At 49.4% G+C, this 12,258-nt stretch overlaps 1 protein-coding gene across 1 annotated transcript; it reads left to right on the top strand.

Moving 5' to 3' along the window:
- The first annotated feature begins 9,753 nt into the window (after positions 1-9,753).
- Positions 9,754-10,418, top strand: GAST (gastrin). Its single transcript, XM_036883264.2, has 2 exons — positions 9,754-9,964; positions 10,087-10,418. Exons 1-2 carry the CDS (start codon positions 9,754-9,756, stop codon positions 10,188-10,190), a joined length of 315 nt encoding a protein of 104 aa, XP_036739159.1. The 3' UTR covers positions 10,191-10,418.
- Positions 10,419-12,258: the final 1,840 nt, after the last annotated feature.

The following is a 12,258-nucleotide window of genomic DNA, read 5'->3' on the forward strand; positions in this document are numbered from 1 at the left end:
AAGAACTTGTTTGTTATGCTTCAGAAGATTGGAGACTGACGAAAATTAGGCTTGGGGTGGATTAATGATTGTGCATTGAGCATTGACTCCCCTATACAGAATTTTATTGTTGTTAACAACCATTTGATCAATAAATATGAGAGATGCCCTCACAACAACAACAACAAAAAAGTATACACTTCCAATTGTAAAATAAATAAGTAACCGGGATGTAATGTATAGCATAAGGAATATAGTCAAAATATTGTAACAACTTGGTATGGTGATAGCTGGTACCTAGAATTATCATGTATATAAATGTTGAATCACTGTGTTGTACACCTGAAACTAATGTAATGTAATACTGTGTGTCAACTACCCTTCAATAAAAAATAATTATCTACAAAAAAATATATTAAAAAAAAGTGGTCAGAGAATCTGAATAGACGTTTTTCCAAAGAAGATATACAAATGGCTAATAAGCACATGAAAAGATGATATAGCCATCAGGGAAATGCAAATCAAAGCCACAGTGAGATACCACTTCACACCCAATGATGGCTATAGTCAAAAAGACAGATGATAACAATTTCTGGTGAAGGATGTGGAGAAACAAGGACCCTAATACACTGCTGGTAGTAATATAAAACGGTGCAGCTGCTGAGGAAAACAGTCCTACAGCTCCTCAAAAAGTTAAACATGGAGCTACCATGTGATCCAGCAATTCCACTCCTTAGCATGTACCCCAAATAATTGAAGATACATGTTTACACAAAAACTTGTACACAAATGTTCATAGCAGCATTGTTCAAAATAGCCAAAAAGTGGGAAAAAGAAACAAATATCCACCAAATGATGAATGAATAAATAAAAGGTAGCTTATCCATAGAATATTATTCAGAAAAAAAATGAACATGCTTTAACATGAATGAATCTTGAAAACATTATGCTAAGTGAAAGAAGATAGACAAAAAAGGCCACATGTTGTATGATTCCATTGATATGAAATGTCCAGAATAGGCAAATCCATAGAGACAGAAGGTAGATGAGTGGTTGTCAGGGGAAAAGACGAATGAGGAGTAACTGCATGTGGGTATAGGGTTTCCTTTTGGGGAAATGAAATGTTTTGGAACTAGATGACAATAATAGTTGTGCGATTTTGTGGACTGCAGAAAGAGTGAACGTCATGATATGCGAACTATATCTCAATAAATAGGTTATCTTTTTTTTTTTTTAATTGAGTGAGTCATGTCAAAGCTGGCAGCACCACTTTAGCTGGTGAACACAAAAGTCCTCTATTCCTCTGTAGGGATAATTACAATTAGGTGGCTCTATAAATGCCGGAGAACTTCAGTAAAGCCTGAAGAAATGAATTGTCCCCTCTCCCCTCCCTTAAATGGCTTTTCACAATAGCCGAGTAAAGTAATAGGTAAAATCAGCCATCAAAACCTCCCCCATCTCTCCTGGCCTGGTGTCGGGTGCCCTCCAACCAACCGCATTCACTGGCCTAATAGATAACAGAGCAAAGGAAAGAGAAAGAGCACTGTAAAGGGAGTAGGAGAGCAGCAAGGAAAGACTTTTGTGTAATGCTCATGGAATCAGACTGCCTAGGTTCAAGTCTCAGCTGTGTGTCTGCTGAGCTCTGTGTCCTAGTCAAATCACTGGCATGAGTTTGGGACTTGATTTTGCCCTACTTACAAGCTAATGAGTTATTCTATTACTGTTTCACAAATGCTGGTAGAAGACGCAAGACTCCTGGGTCAGAGACAAAGAATCTTATTACTCACAACCCAGCTAGCAGTGTGATGTGCACCATCCCCCCCTCGCCCCCCAAATTCCATGATGGTGATGCAATATGGACCCACGTGACACTACACAGGCAATAATTGCTGCACAGCTGAGGAACTCTGAGCTTGGGGATCTACTGCTTTGAGTAAGCAGTAAGCGAACCTGCTCTGTCCCATAGAGAAATAGAACCTCATCCCTCAGGATCCCTCAATTCAAATGCACCCTGAGAAATGGCCCAGGTAAAGCATGGTCAAGACCTTGCATTTGTGGATACTGAGATGCTTCAGGGACACTTAGGGCCCTAGTGGACTGCTTCACTGCTTCTCCCAGCAATCACCAACCTCTCTGTGCCTCGGTTTCCTCATCTGTAAATTAGGAGCAATTGTAATACTATTACTATAATATTAATAATACTAGTATAATATTAGTATAATAGTAATAGTAACTAATACTCCTTGTGGGTTGTGGTGAGGATTACAAGACATAATGCATGTGAAGTGCTTGGCATGAGGCCTGGCCTTAGAAGTGCTCCCATGATTTTAATCACCATCATTACAGGAAGGGGGGTGGGGGTGAAAACATGCTACAGGCATCAGAAGGCTTGCCTGGAGCAGAGCTTCAAGGTCCAGAGTGACGGAGGAGGCTTCCCTGCTTACTTACCCCCCAACCATCCATGGCAACTTAAACTAATATCCTATTGTCTCCCATTCAAGAGAAAAGGAACAAAGACCCTCTTGATCAATGTTGTGTCCTCAGGGTCAGCACAGTGCCTGGCACAAAGTGAGGACTTGAAAGATTTTTGTTAAATAGGCGAATGAATGAAAAAGTGAAGGCACAAAGTCTCTTAACTGGCAGGAGGGTCTGGGATGAAGGACCCTGTTTGAGGACTGGCCTTGAAACCTTGAATAGGGCTGCGCACCCTGCAGCGGTGGAGAAAAGAGAAGAGGACAGAAGGTAGACTCAGACAACTGTGGGCGCAGCAGGGAGAAGAGGGGCTGACTTCAGATGACCTTGGCAGTGAAAGGAGTGATGCTTCACAAAGTTGCCAGGCAACCAGCTGCAGAATATTAATTTGCAATTGAATCAACTGGCCCCTTTCAGGAACTTTCCTATTTGCAGAGACAGGGAGATAGGAGCTGAAGATGGGGTGGTAGCAAGTGACCAGCTTTGCAGGATCTGAAGCAGGACAGGGGCAGCAATCTAGGTGCATCACACATAACTGAAATGACAAACCATGGGGCCAGGCTGGGGAGGGAAGAAAGTGAGACCCAAAGGGGCAGGTAGGTGGGTTGTGGGGACCCAGGCAGGTGGAGAAATGGCAGTCACAGGAAGGTTAGGTTCAGCAGGAGCTGGGTTTCTGCAGAAAGGGTGGGACAGAGGTCGTCGGGGAGGCGAGGCAGCCATACACAGAATCCAAGACCACCCAGTTCACAGCTCAGCTCCATCACCTGCTACCTGTGGAGCCTGGGCAAGCACCTTAACCTGGCTGCCCCTCCCTTCTTCAACTCTAAAATGCACCCGAGTAAAGACTCCTCTCCCATAGATGCTTTTATTTTCCCATGTTAAAACCACTACCCGTCATTGCTAAACAAAACACTTTCTGATATTTTATTATAAAAATGTTCAAACACACAGAAAAGTTTAATTTTAACAAGAAGATTCTAATGCCCACCATCTAGATTCTGTAATTTATATTTTCTTATTCTTGATTTCACATCTGCCCACCCATTTTATTTTATATGCATTTCAGAATAAATGCACAGTACCCTTTGCCCTAAACACCTCATTAACTAAAGTTCAACATTTGTTACAGTTCTTTTTTTAAATAAAATTTACATACAGTGGAATGCACAATCCTAAGTATGCACTCAGTGAGTTTTGACAAAAGTATGTATTCAACTGGGTTTTGACAGTCTGTAAATAGGATTCCAGGCTTGGTTTTGAGAATTAAGTGAAATAATATGTCCTGTGAGCACTCATTCAACAGGGGAAGGTGTTGATAAGATATGGGAGGCAGAATACTCCCCAGCGTGGAGGCCAGGATGTGACCCACACCTGTGGGAAACAAGAGATGGGTAGATTTGAAGAGTTAATGTGAGGCCTGCCTGGAAGAGGGGGCATTAACCTGCAGAGGAGGGCCCCAGGAACTATTGCAGGGAATTGTGGAGAGGAAGAAATCAAGGAAAGGGGGAGAATATTCTGGAAGTCAGCAGGATGCAGCAGCAGGATGAGGTGTGGTAGGGCCACAGTAATGAAAATACCAGTAATAGTAGCAAACCTGTACTTCTAAGGTGTGCAAAACTAAACGACTGCCACCCCAGGCAGCTCATTTAAACTTCACCAGGACCCCCACACCAGGTAAGTACCAGTATCATTCTCAAGTTTGTGACTTGCCGTCGATCACAGTTACAGAGCGCTGAAGCTGGGATCTGAGCCCAGGATTGTAAAGTCTCCTTGCCCTGTCCTTTCATGAACACACATACCAGTCCTGCACACAGACTCCAGCAGTCAGCTGGGTCTCATCTCAGCTTCTGGACTGAGGTGACTGGGGCGCAGCCCCCTGCAGTGGGGGATGGATTTAGAGCTGCCCCGGTGATCCTAAGGTGAAGCATGGGTTGAGAGCCGGTGCTCCAAAGGCACAGGCCGGCATCAGATGAGGCAGGAAGAGGGGAGGGCCAGGGAGAGAAGGCAGAGGCTGGGGGGCGGGGGCAGCCCTGTTCTCTCGTGAGCAGCCTGGTGCCAGGGCCCTGAGGTGGGTGGGCAGCCTCTCCAGCTCAGCCTGAGAGCAGCATGAACACTGTCCTCGTGGTCCTGCTATGTGACCACTTTCAGACAGCAGGTGAAGCCAAAGGCATGAACCCACTTTCTCCTCCCCAGATGCTGCCTGGGAGGGGCCACCGTGCCCATGTTGGCAGGGACACCCCCTCCCCCAGCGGTCGCTGTTTACCCCAGTACCTCACACCCTCCAAGGCTTTGCTGGCTTTGCTGCCTGGGGCCGAGTGGCTGAGTCACCACCAACCCGTCCCTCTTCCGCTATCAATAACCACTTAGGAAGCCAGACACCACCTCCCTGAGAGTGGTTTGCAGCTCAGCAGTTACGTTTTCCAGGCCAACTCTGGCCGGGGTCTGTGGTCAGGTGCACAGACTTGCCCCAGGGGAGTTTCCTTCCCCAGAAAACTTTCTCCCCTTGACAGGTACCATTGCTGTTATTATGTCTGTTTTTCTGTGCCATCCCCTCCTCTACAATCTGAACTCCACCAAAGCAATAGAAGGGCAGCTCATACTCCTCTCCCGGGACCTCATCCAGGCTGGCTTAGGGCAGCTCCGTAATGAGCTGGACTAGATGAAAGTGCACTAGATGAATGTTCAGATACCTGAAGGAACATCCCCCTACACTGTATTTGAAAAATCACATGCAAATTCACACAGGGCCTGTTCTCACTGACAGAAACTTTCATGAGCTGGAACCCCTGTTTTCATTTTCTGTTGTGGCCATAAAAAATTACCATCAGCTTTAGAAACAACTTAAACAACACAATTTTGTTCTCTCACAGTTCTGTAGATCTGAAGTCCAGGTACACACAGCATGGCTCACTGGGCCAAAATCAAGGTGCTGCCAGGGCTGTGTTCCTTCCTGAGAGCTCTGGGGACGAATCTGCTTCCAAATTCATCGAAGCTGGCTGAACTCAGTTCTTTTAAGGTTGCAGAGACTCAGCTGGAGCCTCTCTCGGCTCCTTAAGGCCACCTGCATTCCTCGACCTGCTGCCTTCCCCTCCCGCCTTCAAACCACCAACGGTAGGTGGGGTCCTCCTGGTTCTTCAAGGTTTTAATTCACCCTTCAGCCCCATCGCTTCTCCCTCTAGCCAAAGAACATTTACTGGTCCATCTGATTCACCTGGGCCCACTGAGGGACACCCCACCTCCCATCTTAAAGTTTGTGAGCTTAATCCCATCTGCAAAGTCCCCTTTGCCATGTAACATCATATAGTCACAGGTCCTAGGGATCTGGGGGGATCATTATTCTGCCCACACACCCATCATGAGAGAAGGATCCCAGAACCAGGAAGACAGAGACCTGAGTTTCAGCCCCAGATCTCCTTGGTCATACAAGCTCAGGACAGGGATCGCTTCGCCTGTCTCTGCCTCAGTTTCGCCATCTGCAGAATGGGGACACACTAGCATTTATGTCCTAGGATCATGGTGAAGAGCAACTGCATTTATTCACGCAAAGGGATTATAGATGCCTGACACACAGCATTGCCATTACTGTGAGGATCAGAGGGCAGGGTTCCACAGGGAGGGCAAAGGAGCTTGGCCCCAGGGTCTGGTGTCAGGTCTTTAATTCGATAGACCCAGAAATTAGATTTTCTGGTCGCTCAGAGAGTCAAATTCCACCCTGGCCTCTGCACACCAGTAGGTGCTGGCCTCTGAGAGGTCCAGCCTCCACAGCCTCCATCCCTGCCCTCTTCCAGCAGTGACCCAGGACAGGTGTCCCCGAGTCCTGGCCATCAGGAGGGAGAGCCATGGATTCACAAATGAAGTTTTTTTGGGAATTACACTATTTAAGCCTTGGGGGAGGAGAAGCTCCTTGATGTGTGCAAACAGTACACAGATCTTGTCACATTTCCCCTTCACAGCAGCCCTGTGATGCAGGAATGGAAGAGTCGCATTTCGTGGATGAGGCTAACTGAGGCCCAGAGAGGGAATGGGGAGAAGGTGCCAACAAATTAGGCCCCCGTGATGTTCTGGGCACTATGCAAGGTGCTTCAGCTACACCACCTTCACAAGGCTCTCCTACTTCCAAGTTATTTTCCTCATTCCCTGGCAGAGAAAACAGCTCAGAGAGGGGGAGAGATCTGCCCAAAGCTCAACAGCTTTTCCATCAGACAAGGTGCCCTTGAGAGCAACACACGCAGTTCCCATGACTGTGAGCTCCTGGGGCGAGGGCAGCCTCAACTCTGAGCAGAGTCCTCCCCGCACGCGGCTGGGGCCCGCACCCAGCGGTGCCCGGCCACCGCCCCTGATGAGGGGGTTACACACTTCTGTTTGGTGCAGGCACCACCCTCCGTGCCACCAGCCCATGGAAGAGCAGCCCAGGCCATAACCCCCTCCACAGGCGAAATCAAGTCTTGGGCTCTGACACAACAAGGCTTTGCTGAAAGCTTATGATTTCCTGTTACCACAGCAACACAAACGTCTCTGCTCCCCTAGGGTGAGCAATGATGCTCACCACCCCACCCTTTCCCCCAAGCCCCCTCAAAATCCCTGCCATCTCTGAGCTCTGTGATTCAATTTTGTCATTGTGATTTATTCTGTCTGCTGAATCACCAAGTCCTGCTCTGGATTGGGGTGGCTATTCACCAGAACATTGGCCGCTGGTTACCATGGACACCTCACAGCCTGCTTCCTGCATCACCTGCTAATTTTCAGCAAGGCTGGCTGTGAGCATGGGTACCACTGCCCCTTACCCAAGACCCAGGGGGCATCCAAACTCCCCCAAACAAGGAGGGGCCCTGAGGACTCAGAAATAAGAGCAAAATCTCTAGTCCCAACTGTGGAAAAATCAAAAGCAGCCTAAAGCTACTTAACATCATCTGAATCAAGTCAAGGTAGCAATTCATCAAATCCATCAACAAGCATACCATTTGGTTTTCTGGTACATCTTAAGCAAATCCTCTAGTCTCCTTGCTAACTACTGTAAGATGTAATTTTATAGTGAAAAGTGGTAAATGCCCCATGCAGATTACCCTCTCCCCTTGAAGACAAAGGGAGGGAGCGTGAAGCAGGTGCCTGAAGGAAGTGGCTCTAGGTGGGGGTTTTGCAGGAGGCAGGGGATAATGCAGACCTGAGAGAGAGAGGAGAGCTGCAGGCTGAATGCAGCCCAGCCCAGAGGGCATAAGGAGAGCGGGGTGCTGCGGATTTTCCAGGTGAGGGAGGTGAAGGGGGTTCAGAGGCAACCAGGATGGCCCCTGTCACTAGGCAGTGGGAGCCATGAGCTCACAGCCCATTGCTCCTGATAGCTGATAACTATGACACGTCCTGTTTGCAGAGCCCAGCTGAGAACACAGCAGATCAATATTCACTCCACATTCACACACTCCCTGCTCCTCAAACATCAGTGTATGGGGAAATATGCTTTCTCTGAATCTAAGGTCATCTGGTCCGTCCATCTTGCTGGCCTACAATGGGACATAGTCCAAGGGATGAGCACCAAGCCTCTGACCCTGAGGACATGGTGGGGGCCACTGTTCCTGACCCTAAGGAGCCTGTCTCCTGCCTGCCCTCATTCTCAGCTAAAAGACTGCCCCCGCTTTGCACCTGCTCCTCACCATGAAGGTCAACTCCCCCTTTCCCCCACATCTGGATGATTGACTGACTCTAAATGGCCGGGTGGGGCCGGGCGCTATACCTGTGCCCACCCCCATTAATCTTGCTGTGGAGGAGGCTGGCCTCACAGGGGAGGAGGGCTGGGGAGGGGCCCAGAGGGCTTTATAAGGCAGGACTGGAGCACCAAGCCAAGCACAGACCTGTGAGGCACCTGGCCAACCGCAGCATCACTCACCTCCCAGCTCTGCAGGTGAGAGCACCCAAGAGAGAAGGGGAGAGGCCGGGAAGAGAGGTGGTGGGCCCCCTCCCCCCGTATCAAGGCACCAGGCTCAGGCCTCAGGGTCTCTGGGGCTGGGGCCAGACTGGGTCTCAGCTCGAGGACCCGCGCCGGCATTCCCAAGCCCTGCCTTCAAGCTGACTTGATCCCTCAGCCAGGCCTGCTCTGACCCTCTTCCTCCATGCTCCCCGCAGCCCTGCGAGGTGAGAACAAGGCTGTTCCCCCATCTCCTGTGAAAAACTGAGGCTCAGAAGGAGACGTGACTTACCCAAAGTCACACACATTATTGAGCAGGGTCCGAACTAGAACCCAAGGCTCCTGGACCTCATCCCAAGCTCTTTTCCTAGACCCGCAAGTCTAAAAGAACTTCCCACGGTGACGGTAACATTCTGTATGTTCACTGTCCAGTATGGTATCCACCAGCCACATGTGCCCTGGCTAGCGTGAAGGAGGAAATTTTAATTTTAATTAATTTAATATAAAGAACCACATGTGGCTAGTGGCTATCACACTGGGCAATACATACGGTTAGCGCTGGGTAGAACGGCTCTACATCACTGATTTTTCAACTTTATTTCTTTAGCAGCAGAATAATTTCTCTTCCAAAGGAACTCTAACAGAGAGCCCCACTATGAAAAAGTATTTTATTAATACAAATGTGTTCTTAGGAGGTAAAATGTTTATAATTTTCTCCTGGTAAAGCCAATCATAACAGTGAGGCTAGAACACAAATATGTTGAACCCAGAGAACAGACTATTAGACTTGAATTTTAGATTTGTTTGAGTATCCAGTTCATTTGTGTATTATGTTTTCCCCAAGCCTGGTTCACCATGATACATAGCTGCAAATGGTGAGAGTTTAACTTTTTAACTGCTTGATTACAATTACAGGATATTCCTCAGGTAAGCAAAAATGGCAGGAGAACCTTCCCTTCGAGGTCTGCACAAAAACGGTGCGACCTCGCCACCCGGTGACTATGCTGGTGGTCTCCGGAGAGATACCGTGGGGTCTGTAACGCAGCCGAGTGTGTATGTTCCTTTAGTATTGCTATTTAGAAGTTCGCTTTAAATTACCAAGACTTAAATATCTACAGAGCCGCTTTCATGGCCTCAAATTCTGCAGAACAGTTTGGGAACCATTGTGCTAGGTTTTCAATTCCTCCAAGAGAAGCAGGTGCTGTAATTAGTGTGGGTAAGGAGAAATGGAGCAAGGCTCGGGGGCTCCCGGGGAGCTGCCAGGAACTGGAGAAATGAGCCAGAGGAACAATCCACAACCCCACACAGGATTGCAGACCTGTGCCGCAGGAAGGGGCCAGGACCCAAAGGCAGGGGCCTGGACGGCCCCACCTTTAAGCTCCGCCCCACTCTCCTTGGCAGACAGGATGCCGCGACTGTGTGTGTGCGCTGCGCTGTTCTTGGCCCTGGCTCTGGCCTCCTCCGAAGCTTCTTGGAAGCCCCGCTCCCAGCTGCAGGAAGCGCCTGCAGATCTTGGGGCCAATAGGAGCCCAGAAGCGCATTGGCCCAACCAGCTGGGCCCAGCCTCTCACCACCGAAGGCAGCTGGGGCTCCAGGGCCCCCCACACCTGGTGGCAGGTAGGAGCTGCTGATAGCCATCCATGCTTGCCTCACCCAGCCAGGGTGAACCCTGGCCTTAGTCTCCAGAGACTAGGTGACCTTTCCCCATCCTCACCTCCTCTCCCACCTCTGACCCTCAGACCTGTCCAAGAAGCAGGGGCCATGGCTGGAGGAAGAAGAAGAAGCATATGGATGGATGGACTTCGGCCGCCGCAGTGCTGAGGAGGAGGACCAACGCCCCTAGAACTGCGCTTCAGAGCCCAGCTGTCCCCGATCCAGTCCAGCCCTACCCCATGAAAAACCAATCAAAATAAACTAGCTTCCAATGGTTCACATTGTGTCAAGTGTGGGGCAGGAGAAGGGAGTTGGTGGGGGCAGGGTTGAGAGTTGAGCACCCCCGTAGGGGCAGGGACCATGAGTAGTTCTTCTCGGTGTTCCCAGCGCCAAACACTAAACAATCTCCATGTGTGGGTGGGAGAATGGGTGGTGGGGTCACAACCACCCAACTTTCTAAGAGATCAATTAAATCGTGCTACTCCAAGTTTTGGCCCTCCAGTCTTCCTGCCGCACTTAGAATTAACTCCTTGCCAAAGCCCTAGGAACTGTCCCTGCTGTCCCCACACGGGTGCCCTCCCGAGCCGCGTTCCTGCCTCCTCTCTTCCTTTCCCCTACACAAATGCACCACATTCGTTCCTGCTCAGAACCTTTGTCCTTGCTGTTCCCAGTGCCTGGAATACTTTTCCCCAGGCACAAACTCCCCTTTTTCTCCAAGGGGTCTTGTTTGCAGTATCTCTCCCAGAGATACTTGCCCTTTTTATGTTCCTCTCCCTTCACATGCAGCCTCCGGTATTCGCTAATCACAGCAAAATATTTTCTATAGAGCTCATTTCACAATCTGTGGTTGTTTTGTTTGCCAGTTTATTGTCTGACTCTCCAGTGAGAAGGGTAACTCTTTACAAGTGGGGACCACATGATCCTCTTCCCTGCAATACCCTCGACGCCAAGAACAGGAGGTACCAATAAATATTTGTCAAAGGGATGGGTGAGTGGCTGAGGCAGGCACTTGGCTGTCTCTCCTCCCGAGGGCTTCCCGAGCAAGGCAGGCAGGAAATGCTGCAGAGGTGCTGCCTGCAGAAGCATCCCTCAGTCAGTGACCTGTGAAAGTGGGAGGATAAACACCCCAGCTCCCTCAGCCCTGGGGTAGGATGACTCAGGTGTAGCCACTCTGTCTCCCGAAGGCCCCCAGCAGGACTGAGCCCCCGGTCCCCACGGCTGTGACCTGCTCAGCGATGCCCTTTACTGGCTTCCATCTCTTCCCTGCTTTGGGTTCTCACACTCCCACTGGTGTTTCTTGGGATCATCACCCCAATCAACAACTTGCACTCAAATCCTATCTCCAAGTCTGACTCTGGGGAATCGCATCCTGAATCAGTTGGTACCAGAAGGCATTGTAGAAAGCAAGACACTCATCCTGGGATTCTGGACTTTGGTCCTTCACTTCCCATCGCTAGTGTTGAGTGGGGTGCTGATAACCCCCTGGGGGTGCCATAGCATCACAATTACTAAGCATCCATGTGTGGGTGAGAGAATGGGGTGGGGTCACAACCACCTAACTTTCTAAAAGATCAATTAAATCGTGCTACTCCAAGCTCCTCTTCAGTGGTGAATTAGGATGGGATACAGGTGGAAGAGGGTGCACAGGCTTATGAGATTGCTCCAGCAGCTGAGAGCAGAGCAATAATTATGGCTGTGAGGTTGGTTGGCTATAGCTGATGATCAGAGAAACTCCAAAGAAAGAAAATTTGAAGGAGACGGGGCTGAAGAATGGTGGAATGACTGGGTAGGGGAGAACTCCGGAAGAGGAGCACAGCCTCCCAGGACTCAGGATTCAGTGTTCCGGCAAGGACACCGGGAGACAGGCCTGAGGCCTTGCTGGGAAGGACTCCTGGAAGCTTGGACAAAACTATGGTCTACAGCAACTGAGTTGAAGATGCCTAAATTGCCTCCACAGTTTTGAGAAACGAGGCAAAAGGCTCGGAGTGATGGGCACACCAGAGTGAATTATGTGAGACAAGAGCACCCACCAGATGATGTGCGTCCCTTCAAGAGCCCAAAGGACACTATTTTCCCAGAGGAATTAGGAACATACTAGTGAGGAGACGTGAGCATTGTTCAGAACCTCAGTGGTTGTCCTCTTTAGGCCAGGGTTGATGCAGGAGATGGACCCAGGCTACCTAGTGTCAATGAGGATGGCAGAATTGCAGGACAGAGGAGAGTAGGTGGCACCTAACCATCGGAGGCAGAGTGGCTCA

The sequence above is a fragment of the Manis pentadactyla genome, chromosome 4 (assembly GCF_030020395.1).
Source record: "Manis pentadactyla isolate mManPen7 chromosome 4, mManPen7.hap1, whole genome shotgun sequence".
NCBI lineage: Eukaryota > Metazoa > Chordata > Mammalia > Pholidota > Manidae > Manis > Manis pentadactyla.

What these genes read in the sequence shown, in the direction of transcription:
- GAST (XM_036883264.2), top strand. Translation starts at nt 9,754, where the DNA reads ATGCCGCGACTGTGTGTGTGCGCTGCGCTGTTCTTGGCCCTGGCTCTG. An exon ending in CCCCCCACACCTGGTGGCAG is followed by an intron (nt 9,965 to 10,086) that starts GTAGGAGCTGCT and finishes TCTGACCCTCAG; the next exon opens with ACCTGTCCAAGAAGCAGGGG.